The sequence below is a fragment of the Passer montanus genome, unplaced genomic scaffold, assembly GCF_014805655.1.
Source record: "Passer montanus isolate IOZ18808 unplaced genomic scaffold, ASM1480565v1 scaffold76, whole genome shotgun sequence".
In the NCBI taxonomy this organism is placed as follows: domain Eukaryota; kingdom Metazoa; phylum Chordata; class Aves; order Passeriformes; family Passeridae; genus Passer; species Passer montanus.
This window is the reverse complement of record NW_024372813.1, coordinates 877355-898369: the sequence shown is the minus strand read 5'-3', so window position 1 is coordinate 898369 and position 21015 is coordinate 877355. Positions and strand designations below refer to the sequence as shown.

Genomic DNA, 21015 nt, shown 5'->3' with positions numbered 1-21015 from the left:
CTCACATGGCCTGCTCCTTGGTGTGCTTTATCCTCAATCTCAATCTTAATGCCAAAACAGTTGCTTTCAGAGTCACTTTAGAGGCACTTTGCAGACAGTGCAGTGCTGCTCCCTTGGCAGAGATCAGTATCTTGTGAGCCATCTGTCCTGTAAGAAACAATGCTGCCTTGTCAGGGAGATGGTGAGAACGATATCCTACACGTTGTAATCTGCGATTTAGCAGCTCCACGCAGACATTCAGGAAAGACTGGCAGCATGAAAAGCACAGCTTTTATCAGGAGTGCACAGATAGGAAGAAACCCCAAGCAGCCAGGGACGTTCTGCAGGTAGTCCTTGTTTGGGGAAATGAAGCAATTAGTCAGCTTTCCTCTTTGCAGGTTCGGTGCTCACCATCCCTTTTATGTGCAGCAAATCACAATTTTGGTGCATGGCTGCCACGATCTGACCTATGGTTTAGGTAAAAAAACCAGGTAAGCATAAACCAGGTGTGCAAAGCAGTGTTCAGGGAGAGCAGAGGAGAATTTGGCGGAATTGTGGGTGCATGAATGTGGGAAATGGATCTGTAGAGAGTTCTCAGGGCCTGATAGAAGGCTTACACAGTGTGCATCTGTATGCAAACTTCGAGATCAGAAATGCTGACTTAGAAATGCCATGGAATAGGACAGACATTGCTGAGAGAGACATAGAGCTAGAAACAAGTTTCAAAGGATGGCCTTGCAAAGGAGACTAGAGACTTTGGAGAAATAGAACTATGGAAGATGTATTGCATTAGGACCCATGAGGAGTAATTTAGATGATTTGCTTTAAGGTATTTGCAGTATGCTCGAGATCAGAAATGCTGACTTAGAAATGCCATGGAATAGGACAGGCATTGTTGAGAGAGAAATGGAGCTAAAAAAATTTTTCGAAGGATGGCCTTACAAATAAGAGTAGATACTTTGGAGAAGTAGAACTATGGAGGATGTATTGTATTAGGACCCACATGGAGTAATTTTAGATTATTGAATTTAAGGTGTTTGCAGTATGGTGTGGCAAAAGCTGATAGGCCAAGAAGCACATAGTGTATTGTAATTAGGAAATAGTTGGCTTCTGATTGTGGTGGCATGAATAATAACATCTGCATTGTCCCACCCTTCACATGAGACTGAAAATGGAATAAAAGTGTTTAAAACACCTCTCAGTTGCCCCATCCCTGGGTCAGCAAAGGGAATTGTCTGACACATGAGGAGGAGAGCTCAGCTCCTGCCTTGCAGGGAGCACACCTTGTCTCCTCCTCATTCCCCTGCCAGAGCTGTAACTCTGCTGCCTGGCAGAGGTACCCGGGGATGCACATAGGACAGGAGGGGACAGAGCTCTGTGGCACCCCAGGAACTGCCAGCAGGCTCCAGACACTGGTTGTGAGGATGGCTGGAAGGGAGCAGGGCAAGGAGCCTTTACAGAGCCTTGGAGGGGAGAGATCAACACCAAGAGGGAAAAAGAAAACTGGTGCAGACATCTGAAGTAATGACCACCTTGGGAGTGATTTTCATTTAACTGTGAGCTCTCCCTCCCAGCAGAGGTCAGACAGAAAAGGAGAAAGTGAGGCTGTATCAGAAGAGACCTGGGAGGGAGGAGAAAGGGAAACGGAGGACAGGATATCTCCTCTAGAGAAAAAGTAATGCCTTGGACTTGTCTGTGAATCCAACAGTTAAGACAGACCCCAGGGGCAAGGTATTTGTTAACTGTTTTCTTTTTAAGGTTTGCAAAACGTTAATATTTTAAGCAGTTTATTCTTCATTAGCATAATTAAGAATACATAAGTCTAAACTCAGTGAAAACAGAATTAACAAATTAGCAGGTGCAGGGATTTGGAAGCGAGGGGTTTGGGAAAACAGAGCTTGTAAATGTCGGCATTAAGTAGAGCAGGGAAATTGTGCCAAGCCTTATTTATGGATTTGTGCATTTCCTCTGCCTAGGCCCACTCCTGCAGCCAAAGGAATGCAGCTCAATTTAAACATGAACCCCCTGCAGTTATACTGATGCTGAGCCTGAACCCCAGAGCATATAAAATAAAATTCCTCTGAAAAGAAACTGATGAGCCTCACCTCAGATGTCTCTTGAAGGCTGAGGTGTCTTGAATCAACACTTAACTGAACAGGGTAGGAAACTGTAAAATTAAATCCGGAAGAAAATGGGAGAAAATTTTAGAAAAGTATCTTGATGAAGGGAAACACAAAAAGAAAAAAGCATTAAGGTACACTGCAGACAAGGCTTGAGGGGAAAAAATCATCCCATGTGAGAAGTTCCCCTTAGGAAAACCAAGAACTGATTTCCAAGACAGTGTCCTGCAGATTTTTCCATGTGTGACAGAGTAGCCCTGTGGGATATTTAAAATAAGGTTTTTCCCTGGTAATATGGGACATTTCTAGTTTTTATCATCAGTTTCATGGGATGAAACTACTGCGCTCTGGCAATGGGTTTGTCTCAGCAGGCACCAAAGAACTGTTACACCTGTTAAGCTCTAGGTGTATAATATATATGTGTGTCTGTATTTATGGAGTGTCCTGCCCAGTTACCACCTGCTGTCACAAGGATGAAACAAATAACTTCTGTTCTGCTGCAGATTTCCAGCCCATACAACATGAGGATGAATGCTGTCTGTCCTTTAGGAAGTGTGTTATTATTGTTGGTAGCCAAAAGGCACAATGTAAGTATAGCAAAATTAAGGAATAACGTGGTTACTCCTACCAAGCTCTGACCCAAATCTCTGACTTTGTTGGAATGATCTGGCGGTTGAATAAGCAAGTTTTATACTGCAGTTGTTATTCAGGAACCTTTTAGGGCATTCATGGAAGCAAAACCCTGATTCTGTGCATTCCTTCACTTAGAAGCAGTATAACAGTGTTACTGCCCTCCCAAGCTGCTTTATGTCTGTGCAGCATTTTTGGTGTCTTTTGGATTTGCCTTCTTAGCACTCTTGAGAACAACATTTTTCCACTTAAAATGAGTATGTCTTTACTGCCTGCAGCCTTTCTGTGGGTCTTAAAAAACTGTCCAGTCTGCAGTTCTAGGCTCTTTCCTGAGCCATCTTAATGAACTAGGATTTGGCTTTGCTTCTTTATTTTATCTGCAGACTATTCTGTTTATTATCACTGTCAGGAGGAGCTCGCTCACACCTGCTTTCTATGAAGATTTCTCTTTTCTAGATGGCATTTCCACCTCCCCATGAAGCTGAGGCAGTTGTTTTGTCCAGGGACTGTGAAGGATGTGATGACCAGGGCTGACTTGTGCAAAACCATGACTTAGACAAACTGTGGCTGCCCTGCAGTCGCAATGCTCGGTCTCCATCCTTCAAAAATCCACCCAGAGAGACCTTTTACTTGTGGAAATGTTTCTCTTTCTCAGCTCTGCAACCATCTGGGTGGCTCAGACTGTGGGATTTGGTGTGAGCTGTGCCTGAACTAGGATCCAACGTGCTGAGGAAGCTGCGTGGAAAGGGGACTGTGAGCTGCAGTGTGTGCAGCTGCTGAAGGAGATGGACTCCCCACACCAAGCTGGGCTGTATTCAAGTCAGTCACCTGCTCTAACTACTTCAGATATTTGGATTTTTCAGATTTTTCTTCCTCTGTCTGGAAGACCCTCAAAATATTTTTTTTTCTCCAGGGAAGGTTTTAGAACAGGGAAATGTCTGGAAGTTTGTTCCTTTGCACAGAGTGCAGGCACACAGTGACTGCCAGCCACCCGCACCCTCATGGGAGCAGGGTGAGCTCCTTGCCCACCCAGTGCTCTCTGTTTGGCCCCATTTGTTCAGACAACTGTGAAAGTGGTGTGCTTGCTCTGCACGGGGCACAGATTCCTTGTCTGCCTGTCCCCAGTGTTCTAGAGATGCAATGAATTTGGCTTTTAATCCCTCTGTATTTACCACCGTTTGCAATTTAACCTGGGAAAGAGAATTGACATGTTTTTCACTTTTTCATATCCAAAAGGTGCTGCAGGCAAATGTAGTATTGTCTAAAAAAACCCTTTTTTCTGCAACTGGGAAACATTCATTTGAGAATTGAGCACACGAGTTTTCCTCTTCCTTACAAGAACCTCCAGTCAGGTTTGAATGCAGAATTGGGAACAAACCCAAAAGGCCAGAGGTAGAGTTGCTGCAGCACAGGAACCCTGGAGGCTCAGAGCAGGGCTGCAGGTGATGGATGCTCCATGTGCTGGGTCTGGCTATATTTTTACAGGGGTGACAGCGAAAATAGCTCAGCAGAGCTTGTTCAGAAATGGGAACTGATAGCCACTGATAAATCCACTGATTGCCAGATGAGACAAAGAGCCAGACTTGCTGTTGGTAGTTCAGAGCTTGCTGCCACTGCCTTTTCCTCTCTCTGGCCACTGTGCCATCATCTGGACTTTCCCCTGCTACCTGAGTTCTTCACTTGCACTTCCAGCTGCTTGAGTCTGACACTCCTCACTGCTCTCCCTGACACCATGCTCCCAGATTATCCTGCTGATTGCAGAAATGATGAGCCAGAGTGGGAACAAGAAAAAAAAACAAAAAACCACCAAAAAACCAATCTCTCCTTCATTAGCTGCAGCAGGCAGAGATTACAAGCAGCAGGCACAGAAGCAGTGGACACAGAGCCTGGAGATGATAATGATGCCATGCTACATTAGTGCTGCATTAGCAGATAAGACAACAGGGCAGCGTGCTTGACAGTATTTCTCAGTGCAGTTGACATCTCTTTTCTGTGGAAAATGAATACATAGCCCATCTCAAACAAGTAAGGGACAGAGCAGTGACGTCAGACAGACAAAATGAGCTTTCTGTTCTTCCTGCATTTGTAAAGATATGTACTATGACTATATTCCAGGGCTTATTTTTTTAAATCTTCTCACAATGGTACATTTTTATTTATTACCACCTGCGTGATGGCTGTGTGGAAAGAAGTGGGAGAATCGCAGACTGTAAATGCTTTATTATAATAGTAGCTGAAAGCATGTTCTGCAGCCATTCCATCACTAGGAAGTAATTTTAATCATTTTAGTAGCCCAGACTGATTTCTGTTGAGGTAATACTGAAGTATTCCATGGCTGGGTCAGTACTTCCCCCTCCTGCTGTATCCCAAAGAGGAGCTTTGCATTTGGCTCTACACCAGAGGCTTTTTCTGTCATCCCTCCCAAAGTTGTGTCTTGCTTTGCAGCTCCTGCACCTCTGCTTCCTTCTCCCAGGTGCAGGGATAACTCCTCTGGCTGTGCTGCAGGGAAATCTGGTGTGCAGCTGGTTTTTATTGCAGAACTGCTCTCCCCGTTCCCAGCCCAGCGTGGCTGAGGAGCTGGGCTGAAATTTGAGCGTTGTTAACACCCCATCAATGCCGCGTGAAGTGGGCCAGTGCTGGCAAATGTCCATCTGCATCCCATCCCTGGGGTGGATCAAAACACACAGAACCCATCCTTGGACATGCAGGAGGCTTGAGGAAGCCCTAAGCATTTGAGTTTCTGGTCAGGCCTGGCTGTCTGCAGCCCAAATTCTCCATCCATGAATTACTCTCTGCCTGGCAGAGGAGATGTAGAGGAGAACATCCTGTTGAAAAGGGAGCTTCTTGCTCATTTTTTTAACAGAATGAGCCAGGTGAATCCTCAGTGCTTTGTAAGTGGACACAAAGCTGAAGCTTCCACAAGGAGCTTATATTATATATATACATGCACATATATATATATCTCATACAGACATATAAAACCACGTATACATGTCCCCATATGCGGTTGCTCATGACTCATCAATTGATTATGCAGCGGAAGAGACTTCTACCAAAGAGCTGTCCTTTCCAAATCAAACATATATATCTTTGATAATTGTCACCCTCCCCAGGAAGTTGAGATTTGCAGTTGGGACTTGAGTCAAATTGTGACATTTTGCGTTACTGGCAAAGAATTTTCTTCTGGCGGCTGTAAGCTTTGTAATCTGAAGTTTGAGGTTGTCTTTCTTTACAAACACTCCTGGGTTAGGAGGTTCTGTGCTGTACCCAGGGAATTGTTGTGTTCTTACCTAGGCCTGGAGTGGTGATGAGTGAAAAACACTTCATAGGGATTTTTTCTCTGCGTCTTCTAAGGACATATTTCCACTGTGAATCACAGTGCCTTGCATTTTTATCACATGTGCTATTAGTGCTCTTCCTTTCTCTCATGTTGGGCAGTGAAAGTGGATTACTCATCCCCAATTTTATTAGCTGTCACTTTCTCATTTTTTTTGTTGGGCTGTGGCCCTGCAAGTTTTGGACAGCACTTATTCCGGTCAATGATATATTTTATATAACTTATGAGCTGGATATAAACTTTCTGAGATCATGGGGCTTTAGCTAAAAGGAATTTACACAGCCATAGAACCAGAAGGTCACTGCAATTTTATAATTTTAAAACACGTCTGAGGTCATACATTTATTCAGTCATGGCTGTCTTTGTATTTAAAGGCATCAGGAAAAATTTCTGCTTCTGGTGGTGAGAGATGTCATGAGGGGCAGGGAGACTTAGGGTTGTAATCTGGTTCCCACTGAACTCCATGGAAAAAGCAATTTTCTGGAACAAGGGGGTATCATAGCAGAAGGAAGGGAATTGCAGAACGTTACAAAGTTGGTTTTGTTTCCTCATACTGTGCTCAGCCAGGCATTGTTAGTAAATAAGATCTAGAGCACTTAAAAGAAGGATCCAATCACAAATTCAATTGGTCCATTAACTACATGTAATATTATTTACCTAAGTGGCCCTTCTGGACTATTTCATAGCTCAGGTTTATAACCTTTTTTAAAAAGATCAATAGTACTGAGCAGGCAGTGTGTGAGCACCATGAAAGTCAGGCCATTTTCACAGTTACAGGCCGTGATTTCCAGACCTGCAGTCCAGATTAGAATTGCAAAATGAGGAAAATGCTCTCCCTGAAACACTAAAAAGAAGAAAACAGCCTTGGCAAGAAGGATGGGGGGGAAGCAGAGAAGCAAGATGTGTTGTAGGAGATCAATTCTTTGATGGGGCTGATACAGCTGGAAAATGCAGGTGGCTTTTGCAGCACATAAACCCTGCTCAGGTCTGAGAGAAGGTGCAGTGGCATTTAACACAGGGAGTTTTGCTGGTGTGAGGGAACACCCAGCCGTGCTCTGAGCAGCCTGCCAGCTGGGGGGCTTTGCTGGCTGCTCTCAGGTGTGGTACAGTCCCAGCAAGTGGGAAAGGTAACTCTTTGCTGTTGGTCTCGTGTCCAAAATCGGTGTTTGATCAGTTCCTCAGGCTGTCAGATGTCAGCTGGCAGCTGAATTTGATACCCCCAGAGTCTCTGAGCCTCCATTACAGAGGCAGCTCAGCCATCAGGAGCAGTGGTGCTTTTCCACCTCTGAATCAGCTTCATGATAATGATCAAAGCAAATAAAATCCAGGAAGGTCCTGTTTTATAATGGGCTTAGTGATACATGGCTGTAAACTGGCTCTGGCTGCCTCCCCTCCAGTTCTGCTCATCCCATTTCATCCAGGTCACCCTGACTCCCCTGAGACAGGGCTGTGTGGGAGTGTGTGGTGTGTGTAAAGTGGGAACTGAGGAATGGCTCAACTCCTAACAGACCCTGAAAGCTTTTTGTAGCGACAGCTCATGGAATTTTTAGTGGCAAAAGGCCAGAAACTTTCCTTCCCCAAACCAGGCCAGCTGTTCCTGCCAGGTATTGCTGCTTTTCAGGGGCTAAAACTCTGATTTGTTCACCACAGAAGTGGTGTCAGGCTGAAAAGGCTTGGAGATTTGGACTAATCATTCAGGGAGAAGGGCATCTCTGTTGGAGAGATGTGATGGAGTCCAAACTGAGTGTTAAGTCCTCCTGCCTGTATCTTGAGTAGTTTGTTGTATTTCTCTGTTACAGCTCTCCTGTTTCTCTCCACCTATTTGTGGTGCAGGTATCACCACTGCTTTAGCCAGTCACTGCACATTGTCTGAGGCATCTGCAGTCAGGCATAGGCTGGAAGAATTTTCCTTGCCCCAAATAGTAACCCAAGTAGCAGAAAATGCCTCTCTGTGAGGAGAATTCATATGGAAAACATGTGTTTTCAGGCTCTCTGCACTGATTCCAAAATTTTAGTGTGACTGTGTTTCTATTTTTGCTACCTTTCAGGAATATCACTGCTGCTTCTCTCTAGGCAGCACCTGTGCATTGCCTCCCCCTTCTCTTACCTGGATTGCATCAATATTTTTGTAATTTTGGACTGTTAAGCAGGAGACAGGACCAGTTTGGGAAACACAAGTGTGTAGGGCCTACCAGAATTGTCTGCTGCACCAAGAGATGCTCCCCTGGGAGCCTGGTGGTGCTGGGAGGTGACAGCTGGAGCAGGGATCTTGTGCTCATTCATTCCATCCACAGGTGTGGCTGATGCTTTGTTAAATAATTTTGATTGACAAAGACATGGGGTCTGTAAATTGTGCTGAGTCTCTGGCTGAAAGGCAACTCAACAGATAAAGGTTTTGCTGAAATCTTCCATGAACTCCAGGCAGACATTTGTATTATTTTCTTTTAATCCTGACTGCTGTTATTTCCAAACCCAGTCAGCAGCATGTGTTTGTCAGGCTATGCAGGTGTTGGCATGAGAGGAATTCAGGAAGATAATTAATTTTGTGGGTCCTTCCTGTTTGGTTTTATTGCAGCTTCCTATGTGCTTGAGGTATTAACATTATTACCTTTCCTTGGGCTGGAGTTCTACTGAGAGATGAGATCTCCCTGAGGAGTTAAGATATTTGAAGCTTTCTTTTTTCTTTCTACAAAACTATTGGGAAGGAAAGGGATCCAATGCTGGCATGATGCTTCATAAGGTGACATTTGTTATAACTCATTGCAAATGTTACTCACCATCTACAAAACGTCCAATTAAACTAAAGAGCAGTGAAAAATATCCAATTCCACTTTAGCAGCAGCACTTGTTGCCAGAATCCCTCATGTTTTTTGGAGCCAACAGATTCCCCCAGGAGACCTTTACACGGTGACTGCTGTCCTCTGGCACCAGTCCCACTGGTTGGTGTTCCCTGCTCCCTTCAGCCAGACTGTCACACAAGGACACATTTCCCTTCCCATTTGGGTTTCTCCTTACTTTCCCAAAGATCTCTTTGGTCCTTAGTTGTTACCAGACCTGTGTGCATCTTTCTGTCTCCTGTCAGTGCTTCAGTGGGAATTAGCTGGATCCCAGAGGAATAACGTTCTCAAAACCAAACATTGAAAATGATCTGTGATCCTTGGTGCTTTTCAGAATTAGAGTAGTTGGTTCTACAGGCAGTTTATTGAAGCTTCTGAGTCACTGAGAGTCTTCCTTAGTTCTAAAGGCTTTTGTGGCATAATGTTCCTGTAGAAAATCAGCCAATATATTTATGGTTTCTATTCAGATTATGGGTCCTTTTGCCTCCAGTGCCTTTGTGTGTGTCTTGAAGTTGAACCACTGGATTCTGTGGTTCTGCCTGTGCAGAGAGACACATGTGAGCACTGTGCCAGCATCTCTGGCTATGTAACAAACACAAACTTCTCTGGCACTTGGAGGAGAGTGGGATCCTGAGCGAGCACATTCCCCGAGGTGCCAACGCGGCTGGTACAGATCCCTGGCTCCCCAGGAAGTTCTCAGATGCAGCTTTGCTGTCTGCTACAGCCTCCCACTGTTCTGCAGTGTCAGCTGGGCTGGAGCTCAGTTCCACCCACTCTGGAAAGGCAGAAATGCAGCCAGGCTGCCTGGGGTGGCACCTGCAGAGCCCCAGGTCCCTCTGCAGCCACCGCAGCCTCCTCCTCATCATCTTCCACCAGCACCTCCTTTTCCCCAGGACAGCGCACTACAATGGACCAAAACTCCAGGTAATTGGCTGCAGGAAGCTGTTGAGCAAGGAGCTGGAATAAGTCACCCAATTAGCAATAGCTGCTGGTGGCCCTGGTGTCGTTTGTCAAAGCCAAGTAGAGGTAGACAAGTCTGGTTCCTTTTTTCCTTACCTGTGAATACCCAGCCTGTGTTTCCTGTGACTCCAGTCACCTGCTGGGATCTTTGAGGCGTGGGAAGGAACCTCAATTCATTCAGTTTGCTGCACTTTTTCAAAGGCAGGATTTACTTCTCGTTTTTCTAGACCACAAAACAACATCACTGCCTTTGGAGAGCAAGGGTGGGAGCTTTCTACATCAGCCTGTCTTTAGGTCCTATTTATATATGAGGAGAGTGAGAAAAAATGTTTAAAAACATGCAAGCTTTAAAAATAAAACCATGACCTAGTCGAAGAGTAAACACTAAAGAAAAATAAAAGACTGTTTTAAGAGACGGAAGCAGAGAAGCAGCAGCAAAAATGCTCAAAATGAATCTATTACTGTAAAGAGGAGGGTGTAAATCAGCAGCTCCCATCACTGACAGTTCAGAGATGCTGAGGACAGGCTTAGCAGTGGGATAGGAGGAAATAAAAGGAACTTTGAGTGGGAAATAAAGCAAAGATGAGAAATCCACCTATTTGCATGTGATAGATTACCCATAAATATCAAGATCACGCTTCTGACCCGACAAAAGACATCAATGGCATAGTGTTTAAACAAGATGAAAACTTATACTGAGTTTCTGTCCTTGTGAGTGGTGGTGCCACCTTTATACTTTCAGGTAGCCCTTTGAGGTGGGGTTGCTCGGGGGGTGTTACGAATACAACATCTTAAAAAGGGATGGGGAGTGTCACTGTTAGGTCAGATGTGACATACGGATGTGATCAGGGTCTAAGAAGAGAAAGTTTTTTATTGTGCGTGTTCTCCAGCTTATATACTCTTAACAAAGCATGATCTTAAATCATTAACTACATCACAACTTATATATATATTCATTGGTGCAAAACAATTAGCGTCAATATAATTGGCAAATGTTTTACAAAAATTTAATAAGGCACGTATACGCATCTACTTATGCACGTAGCCTAGTTTACAAAAAGGTTCATGTATCTTCTCTAATCTGTTTCCATGCTGACGGCCTTGTCTTCTTCCTTGCTATGGATACACTCAAAAATCATCAATTGTTATTTCCTCTATTAGCTCAGCTTTGCGTGCAGGCCAGCTGTCGAGCCCCTCCACACTTCCCCCTTTTTGTATTTGAGTGACAAACATAGCCGATAAGGATTTTTTTTTGCCGCGATGGCCCTTTGGATGTTTGTCCCCTGTGGGGCTGTGCTGTCACTGACGCGTGGTTCTCCTCCCCCACAGGTTGCCTGGTCACTATGAACCATGGCCCAGCTATACTACAAAAAGGTCAACTTCTCCCCGTACCGAGACCGGATCCCACTCCAGATCGTGCGAGCGGAGGCAGAGCTCTCGTCGGAAGAGAAAGCCTACCTCAGTGCTGTGGAGAAGGGGGACTATGCCAGCGTGAAACATGCCTTGCAGGAGGCAGAGATCTACTACAACATCAACATTAACTGCATGGATCCTCTGGGTCGCAGTGCCCTGCTAATAGCCATAGAGAATGAGAACCTGGAGATCATGGAGCTGCTGCTGAGCCACAGCGTCTACGTGGGGGATGCTCTGCTCTACGCCATACGGAAGGAGGTGGTGGGAGCTGTGGAGCTGCTGCTCAATTACAGGAAGCCCAGTGGTGAAAAACAGGTTGGTTGAGTGTTCCTGTTTGGTTTTGAGCTGTTGTCCTGGTTCAGGAAAGTGCTGCTGCTCAAAGTCCTTGATGCTGGTCCATGGCTTTAAATGCCCAGAGCAGACCTGGGTAGTGTAAACAAGGGATGCCCCAACGATGGCAGGAATGATGCATCTGACCCCATGTTCTCAGAAGGCTAATTTATTACTTTATTATACTATATGATATTTAAGAATACTATACTATACTAATGAATACAGAAAGGATACTTACAAATGCTAAAAAGATAATAATAAAAACTCGTGACTCTTTCCAGAGTCCCGACACAGCTTGGCCCTGATTGGCCAAAGAGTCAAAACAACTCACACCAGAAACCAATGAAACAATCACCTGTGGGTAAACAATCTCCAAACACATTCCACACATGAGCACAACACAGCAGAAGCAAATGAGATAAGAATTGTTTTCCTTTTCTCTGAGGCCTCTCTTGCTGCCTTTCAGCTTCCCAGGAGAAAAATCCTGAGTAAAGGAATTTTTCCAGAGAATGTGAATGCCACACCTGGGCAGTCCTGTTTGGATGGTAATCTCCAGCCTGAGCAAACATGTTCTGCCTGACTTAAAAACTCAGTTTTTCCTCTTTCACTCAGTGTTCTTTCCAGCCCCACAGTGTTTGTGGACACACTGATTTATAGGTTGATTTATAGATGAGCACTTTCTAAAGGAATTTGTGGCTCTCTGAAATTATATTACAATCTGTAAATATGAACTATTGCCATGCTGTTGTGCTGATATTAAGTGGAATTGCTTTTCATAAGTAAATCCTGAAAGCACACAAGCTTATTTACAGCTGCAAGCAAGCAAACAGTCTGCTGGGTTTCAGTCCTTTGCTGTAGTGCAGACAGATCATCTTGGTCTCCCTCTCCAGAGGGCTCCAGGGCAGAAATGCTGAGGCAGGACATAACTTACAGCAGTGAGTGGTAGAAAGGATCCTGAGCTGCAAAGCCATCCCTGAGTTACATAAGGATTTTGTGGAAAAACCACCAAATCTGAATCCTGTCACTTCAAGTGTCACCTATTGTCACCAACTGTTTTTTTTTTTTCTGGTTTTCTTCTCTTCATTTGTAAGCATTACTGCCAATAACTAGAATAATTTATGTACATTGCTAACCACTGATAATTTTTGCGTATTCACTGCTTAGAAAGGAACATCCAAAACTTGGATAATCCTTATATATCAAGCCTCCTTTTGAAGGGAACACATCCCTCTGTGTGTGAAAGATTAATACCAGTCAATCATGGAGGAAAATGTTTTCAGTGCATAGGCCCCTTGGCACATAGTTTTTCAATAGTAATTTCATGTATCCAAGCAAACAATAAGGATCAGCCCTGATAGAATTCAAGAGTGCTCAGCTTTATTATTTAGAAATGTCAGCATTGTGCATACTTGTAGCAATGTGATTTTAATGTGTGGTTTAAAAACTAGAGAGATAACAAAACTCTTCTATCTGACCTAAAAATTGAACTGGTAGTATTGAGTTTTAGTCTGACAAAATGTAAGTAGCAAAATACAGACCATCCATCAAGAATGAGCCATTTTTAACTTGGTCTTTAGAAATTTGAGCATTCTGCAGCTCAACAGGACAGAAAGCAGAACGGAAAAGTTTTTTTCAGCAGCATGAGGAATTGCCACTGATTATAGCAGGCTAATGACAAGTTTCTCCTGAAATGTCATGGAAAGCAAGTGATGGGATTCATGTGGATTTCTGTAACATGGCTTGAATACCAAAACTTGTGTCCACTCAAATCCCCAGCCCTGCTGGATTAACTGGACAGAGACACAGGTCCGTGAAATGAGGTTGATATATTACAGCTGAAATTCAGCTCCAGTGTCTCCAGTTCAGTGATCCATTTCATAGTAGGCCTGTTCCATTTTTCGTTATCTCTGTGCCAGCTCTCCTTCTGTAGCTAGAATTGTATCTGCTGCAGGGTTTACAACTTGGAGGAGAGCTTGTGTGGGGGAGAAAAGATGCAGTGCCAGTTTCAGCTTTATTTACAAGGTTTGTTACAAGAGCAGATTTCGTCAGTGTATTTTAAACTAGCACTGGCTTGGTGCAAGATTCTATGAACAAACTTGGATTAACTTCCCTGGCTGGGGTTCAGGCTCTTCTGGAGACTGCAGGAAGAGTTTGCTGGTAGAGGCTGCAGGACTGGACTTCCCTTTCAGCTCTTTCACTGACTGCTCATGCAGTGAGGGTGATGAACATTTATCCCTTGTGTGGTGATAGGACAAGCTGGGCCAAAGTTGGTTATTTGGTCAAATCCCAAAGCTGTTACAGGAGGGGATTCTGAACAGGAGCTCCTGATGCTAATTCCACAGCAATATCAATATACATTCATTAATTGTTCTTGCTGGACCCTTTCTCAGAAGGTCCTTTGGGAACCCCACACCTAATTGCTTTCACAAAAAGCACCTGATAAAGCAGATTAGCACAGTTTTGTCCTCATCAGCTACTTGGATGTTCTAAAACATGTAGAAGTGCTGTTCTTTTGTTCCAGTAGTAACAAAAAAATCGCACCTCACAGGAAGGTTTCTGTCTGGCTGTGAAATTTGTAAGATGCTATCACTGCACTTCTTGTATATTAGGTTTAGTATAAACTGTTAATTAAATGTACAGAGGGTTCAGTTTGCCTGCACAAGCCTGTGTGGGGACAGCCTGTGTGGGGACGAGCTTCTTGGCTCGTGTGTGGCAGCCTGTTTGCCATCAGGGACTGGCTGTCTCTGCTGCACTCTGGGCAGAGGTGCAGGAGCAGCATCCTCTGATTGCTCCGTAGTGAATGTTCATTCACCTGACCCTGGGCTCTGGGGGAACCTGCTGGTTCCCTTCTCCTGCTGCCTGCCTCTTCTGAGCAGGTTATTTGCCTCTCTCCCCGAGCCTGGTGTCTCTCTGGGCATGAAGAGCTGTTCCTATTTGCGTCCGTTCACGTCAGCCCGGTTAATTGTTGTCTTTGCATCTCAAAAGCAGCTGAGCAGCATCATTCAGCATAATCCATTTCATGGGTGTGTATCTTCAGCCTTATCACTGTGCCACAATCCTGACAGCAACTCTTAAAGCTGCCTCATTCCAGCCTCTTGCAGAGTTGGCTGGATGTGGATAGGAAAAGAGACACCCAGAACAAGGTAGAAAGCGTGGCCTCTCTCAGGCTGGACCTGCAAAGGCAGGTTCACTCAGCAGCCACAGAGTCTCCAAGAGGAGAGCTCCAGCCCCGGCTCTGAGAGCTGCCCTAGGGACAGAGCTCTGCTTTTCCACCTGTAGGATGACCTTTTCAGGGAGCAGAAGTTAAAAACCTTTCAGACACACGTAGTGACCTTTGCTGTGCTCCTTATGTAAGAGAATCGGGGTCTCATTGATGATGTAAGGCCCGGGGGGGATGGATGAAGGAGTTGGGCGGCACAGAGGCTGGGATCCTGTTATTAAGTGAATTTTTATGAGTCATTATTCTGCAAACCTTTGCTAGACTGCTGTTTAAGCGCCATTTACTGCGAATGCCGTGACAATGGCAGGGGTAAGTCACAGCCAGTAACTATAACAACCCGGCGCAGGAGCAAATTGCTCTGTTTACAGGGGAGCCTGGAGAGCCACCTCGCTCCAGAGGATGCTGCAGAGCACAGCAGAGATTAGCAGTGATGTGCTCGAGTAGATGTGCTTCTTTTTAGGTTTATCTCCAAGTGAGGCTTGTGGGCTATTTTAAGATCTTAGCATTTCTCATCAAATCCGTGCTGCCCAGTCCAGACAACAAGGAAGGGTGCCAGGGTTGAGTTGAGGTGTTGGGGCTGGATGGCACTCGATGGTCTTGAAGGTCTCTTCCAACCCAGTGATTCTGTGAATTCTGTGAGCTTAGAGCTGGTTTGGGGTACTGAGCTGTGAGTCTGCTGGTGGAGCTGGGGAGGAGGCTTCACCAATTACAGGCAGGATAATGCTAATAAACTTAGAGCTGTCTTAAAGGTGCTGTGGGAGATGTTTGGGTCAGTGAGAAAGCCATCATGGTGCAACCATGGGAAGATCACAGAGATGTTCTGATGTGCTTCACTCGCAGCAGAAAGTGAAGCCCAGGCTTGAACGACCCATCCTCCTCTTCAGTAACCAAAGAGCTTTCCTAATTTTGTGATTTTTACAGGTTAACTTGTAATTTCCAAGGGTTACATAATTTACTCCAATTACTTCTCGAAGCTTTTTATAAACCATAGCTCTCTTTGACCAGTCACACAGCTGGGCACTTAAACCATAGCATAGCTTGTTTTTTCCCAAACTCATGGCAAGCATTTGGAAATCAAGCAACCTATTCATGAATGTTAAGAGGAACAACAAAACAAACTAATATTCCTGGAACCTGGAGGGTGTGCAAGGGTTGCTTTTCCTGCAGAGGATTGTAGTCAGCAAACATGCATTTTTCAGGAGATAAAAGTGAGCCTGATCTGGTGCTGTGATAGTTATTGTTTGATTTTCTGGGCTGATGTTGTACTGCATAGTTGCAGAGGAGGAATATAGGTGTACTTGGCATGGCAATCCATCCTGAGTGATGAGTGTCATGTTATTTAAATAAGACAACAAACCACTGAATAACCAACAGAAAGAGCAGGGGTAGGTTTGAAGTAGCAAAACTGAGCACCTGCAGATGCAGTATGGACTCTGGGACAGGCTTTTCTCTTTGGGGTGGAGATGTTAAAATGCAAAGTTGTCTGTGCATGGGACAGGTCCAGTAAATGCAATGGCAAAATGAGGCATGCAGCAAAAACAGAGATCTAGCTGGTGTCCTATGGGGTTGAAATTAACGGGGAACTTTAAAATAGTGTTGTTGTTTGTTTTTGTTTTTTTTTTAAATTTAGAACTACTGCACAAGCAAGGGAATGTATATATGAAGCCTGTTGAATGAATTCTCCTTCCCTTTACAATCTTCTGTCTCTCAACCTATTTGATATTTTTGAGTTTTGCTGGTTTTTTCCCCTAAAAGTGCTATCAGATGTTTTTTTTTTACTATACAAACATCAATACAGGGGGCTATGCTTTCAGCCAAGCTGGAGACTGCACCTAACCTTCGCCAGCAAAGAGCAGGAAATTCATGTCTGAAAAATCCCATTTCCCCCTGTATTTGATTCACCCTCAATTTACCAGTAATAGCTGTATTTCCTGACACTTGGAAACCTGTTGAAATCAGTACAAATTTTCCAGATGAGGCGTTCAGGGGCCCTTTTTCTGGAGCTGCCTGTGTGAATTGTGTGGAGTGGAGGCAGCAGCCCCCCGAAGGTGCGTCACAGCTCTCAGACCTCGCTGCCTCTCTGCCCTCCTGCCGGGGCTGTGCTGCCTGCTGAGCCCTCCTGCCTTCTTTCAGGAGCTGTAATCAGCCATCTGAGCTGCTCCAGGTCCGTGAGCACCTCCACGGTGGCTGTTTTCTTCACAACAATCAGAGCTGACATCAGCTGTTTGCACAAGGAGGGTACCAGCATCTCTCTGCTCTCTGGCAAACTTAGCGGTTTGCTCTCGTGGCAGATGGCTCCAAATTAAGCTGGTTCACAGATGGGACTACAAATGCAGTTCCTCAATAATGAGAATAAAAAGGAAAAGGGATCTTAGGGTTTGTGGCTGTGATTTGGTTTGTTCTGATGGTCCAAAGGCCTTCTGAATCCATGTGGTCCATATGTATTCCAAAAGAAGGAGTTTGCAGCTACAGCCTCTGGAAGAGTATGGCTGTGAAGAGGAAACTGTAGAGAATAAAAGGCAAGTTTTCAGTCTTAGTTGCTAATCATCAGATTGGTAGAAGATTGCTGCATTGGATAGTATTAGTGAACCTAAAATTTGACCTCAAAAATCCTCTTTTATGTGAGCTGATGAGTGAAAATCCACCTTAATCTTTGTTCAGATCCCACAGATGAACAGCGTAGAGACAGCCTTTTGTGAAACAGAAAATGAAGGCTGCATTAAACCATTTTAGTCTTGCCCAAATAGAGTAACTTCCTTGAGACAATGTGATTTAGCTTAATTTCCCTGCTCACACAGGGTTTTTGCCCTGTGTGCAGAAACCAGTGTAAAGTTTAGCCCTGACCACTGGCAGCCCTTGATTTTGGACTTGCTGGTACAAGCTCATTGCCAGCCCTGTGCTACCACTGATGGGACCACTTAAGTCAAAACAAACAGTTCAGTTCTCAAACATCTCACAATATAAAATCTAGATTATGCAGGCAGTTGGAAAGAGGAGAGGTTTAGGAGCAGGCATCTGTATAAAGGAATTCTGTGGCAGTTCTGAATGGTGGCTGTGGAGCACTGGAACACAGAGGGGAACAGGCTGATGGGTGGGACTCAAAACAGTCATTTCCACATTAACAGGAGGGGTGGCAAAGTGAAAAGGAAAGGCAGAACCTGGTTAGAAACACTCCTGAGCAAGAGGAGGTTCTGAAGAATAGAACCAGTTAGGAAAAATATGGCCACAAGTTCTCAGTGTGGGAATATTTGAAAGGAGCAATAAGGAAGAAGGATCATGTCTGAAAACAGAGAAGCAGCTTCAAAGCCTAATGGCTCCATTAGCACCCAAGCTTTTCATTATTTTTATTGATGCAGTAATAATTCACAGTTATAGTTAACATGCCTTTGACACTGGTGGCTGCCTTCAAAATGAATTCCATCTAATTAAACTAAACAACAGAGAAATCAAAGATCACTTCAGCTAATGATTACATCTAACTGTGAAATTCTTTCTTCCCTCCCCATTGCCTCAGTCCCCAGATAATCTTAAATCTAGGTGAAAAAGAACTGAGTGAAACATCTCCTGGACTCAGTAAGTAGCATCAAGATGAAGGCAGTGACAGATACCAGATTTCTGACAGTGCCAATGAGACACTGGCTCCTTCTCCTGGGTCAGCATAAAGTCTGTTATTATTTCCTAGGATGCTGGTGGGGGTCAAGCCAAGAACTGCATCACAGCGTGTACAAACATGCCATGCTTGTAATTGAACGTATAGACAGGTGAGAAGTCAGGAATTATCCAAGATGCTTCCCAGAGAATTGTCTTCACTGGTCTGTAGGAGGGTTCTTAGCACTTGCCTGCTATGGCACACTGTACAGTGAATTTTCAGTCAGGTGTGATGGGTTCTCAGGATTTGGCTGGCTGGATGAACTATTATAGGGCAAAAAAAAAATCCTGTTTGTGCTGCTACACAAGTGAACTTCAGAGCTCTCTGTAGATCTGTTGATTAAGGAGCTTAGTTTCAAAAAAACATATTATCTACCCATCATCCATGGATGTGCCTGCTGTACCCACCTCCCTTTGCTCCTAAGCCCCCACTGCAGCATCCCCTGACATCACCCAACACATGTTTGCCTCTGGTCTGTCTGAAACCCCAAACCCAGAAGTTTGACATGGCTGTTTAGATTCCCTGGTACAGATTTGTGGGAGACTCTTCCTGGTGCAATAGTTATAACACATATTTTCCAAAGGAAGCTTCTCTCTGTGGGAAAAGTGAATGTAACAAATTACAAGCTCCTGCAAAACAAAGCTCTGGGATCTATAAAGATCTGTGAAGAACTGCAGGGCAGCTTAGCAGGAGTCCCTCAGCCTTACCTGGCTGTTGAATAGAGCTGTGCTGGGCTGGCAAAGTCACATTTATGGCTTGTTTATCCCTGTAAGAGCAGTATTTTGCTGTCCCATGGCAAAACACAGCCTGGTGGGGCAGCACTTTGGTGGCAGTGGTGGTGGAATATCAAAGAGGCATTGACTGGGAGCAGTATTTCTTGTCTCTGAATTGCTGCAGTGAGGGAACACTGTGATCCAAGGTCTTTGCTCTGTCATTGCCTTGGGAGGATGCTGGAAAACTGCTGAGAGGCTCAGGGCCACGTGAATTGTTGGTGTTTAGTTCATGGCAGTGAGAGAGGGCTGGTGTGCCCCAAGTGCTCCTCAGGCAGGAGAGGATGAGGCAGTGCCAGGCTCTGCAGCATCAGGGGCACAGCATTACCTGGAGGCTTTCAACTTCCTAGCACTGGGGATATCAGAGGAAATCACTGCCTGGGTGGGAATAAAGGAAGATCACAACCACACAGATCTTCTTTTTTTCTCTCTTGTGCAAGCCCCTGACACCTGTCTAGGCTGTCATTTCTTTGCTGTTGCAAACTCTGGGGTCTTTTCAGAAGCCACAGCATCTTTCTGAACAGTGCCAATGATGCCTTGTAAAGGCTGACCTAGTGTAGAGACTGGACAGAGTTACAGAATAAAGCAGGGATTTATTAAAAGGCCTCGATGGGTCCGCCTTGGGCAACACAAGAGCCCAGCCAGGGCTACACCCAAGATGAATGGTCACAAAAAAATCCCCAAATGGTCACAAAAATCCCCAACTGGTGACGGGGTCTCTCACTTTTGTAAGTTCTGCTCCATTTGCATATTGGAGTTAATTGTCCAATTACAGCTTCAGGTTATGAAGTCCCATCCTGCGTGTTTTTTTCTCTCCAGCCCACGTTGTTTGTGCTCTTGGGGCTGAGATTTGGATCCTTTGTCCTTGGTCCCCAGCTAAAGCAGGAATTGTTTTGTCTCCCTGCTCTGTGCAGAGAGCTCACCACCCCATAATGTGAAGCTCAGAACTCCACACTAAAGCAACACAGAATCTGAAAAATAGAAAAGCTCAAACCTGAGGCATCACCAAAAGCACAGCTTAGTATTCAAAATGGGGAATAATGAACCTCCTGGTCTCTGAGCATCAGGATGTGTTTTGTGCAGCATCAGGCAGCGCTGGGCTGGCGCCAGATGCAGTAACTCACTCCTCTCCCTGACACTGTCTCATGATCCAATCTGATTTAATTTTTTTTCTAAAGGAATGTGATTGAATATGAACACAACCCAAGGAAAATGTCCTCCCTTACTGTATTTGCAGGGAATGTCCTAACGAAGGCAGGAATGATGCATCTGACTCCATGTTCTCAGAAGGCTAATTTATTACTTCATTGTACTATATGATATTTAAGAATACTATACTATAGTAAACTAAAGACTACAGAAAGGATACTTACTCAATGCTAAAAAGATAATAATGAAAACTGGTGACTCTCTCCAGGGTCCTGACACAGCCTGGCCCTGATTGGCCAGAGAGTGAAAACAACTCACACCAGAATCCAATGGAACAATCACCTGTGGGTAAACAACCTCCAAACACATTCCAAAGAAGCACAACACAGCAGAAGCAAATGAGATAACAATTGTTTTCCTTTCTTCTGAGGCTTCTCAGCTTCCCAGGAGAAAAATCCTGGGCAAAGGGACTTTTTCAGAGAATGTGAATGCCACACTCCCTCTTCAAGCCCTGTCAGCAACATAATACCTCACCTAAACTTAATGAAACATCTCTCATCCGCACAAGGTGATAAATTACAGGAAGAAGGGATGTTTTATGTACAAAGATGATATAAA

The 21015-nt window shown here is 44.6% G+C and overlaps 1 protein-coding gene across 2 annotated transcripts in view; it reads left to right on the top strand.

Moving 5' to 3' along the window:
- The window catches only part of TRPC5 (transient receptor potential cation channel subfamily C member 5), a 103188-nt gene that overhangs the window by 17242 nt on the left and 64931 nt on the right, over positions 1–21015 (top strand). For both annotated transcript variants that reach the window (XM_039731294.1, XM_039731296.1), the window contains exon 2: positions 11193–11591. In XM_039731294.1, coding sequence (XP_039587228.1) covers positions 11214–11591 — 378 coding nt within the window. In that variant the 5' untranslated portion in view covers positions 11193–11213. The remainder of the gene's footprint in view (positions 1–11192; positions 11592–21015) is intronic.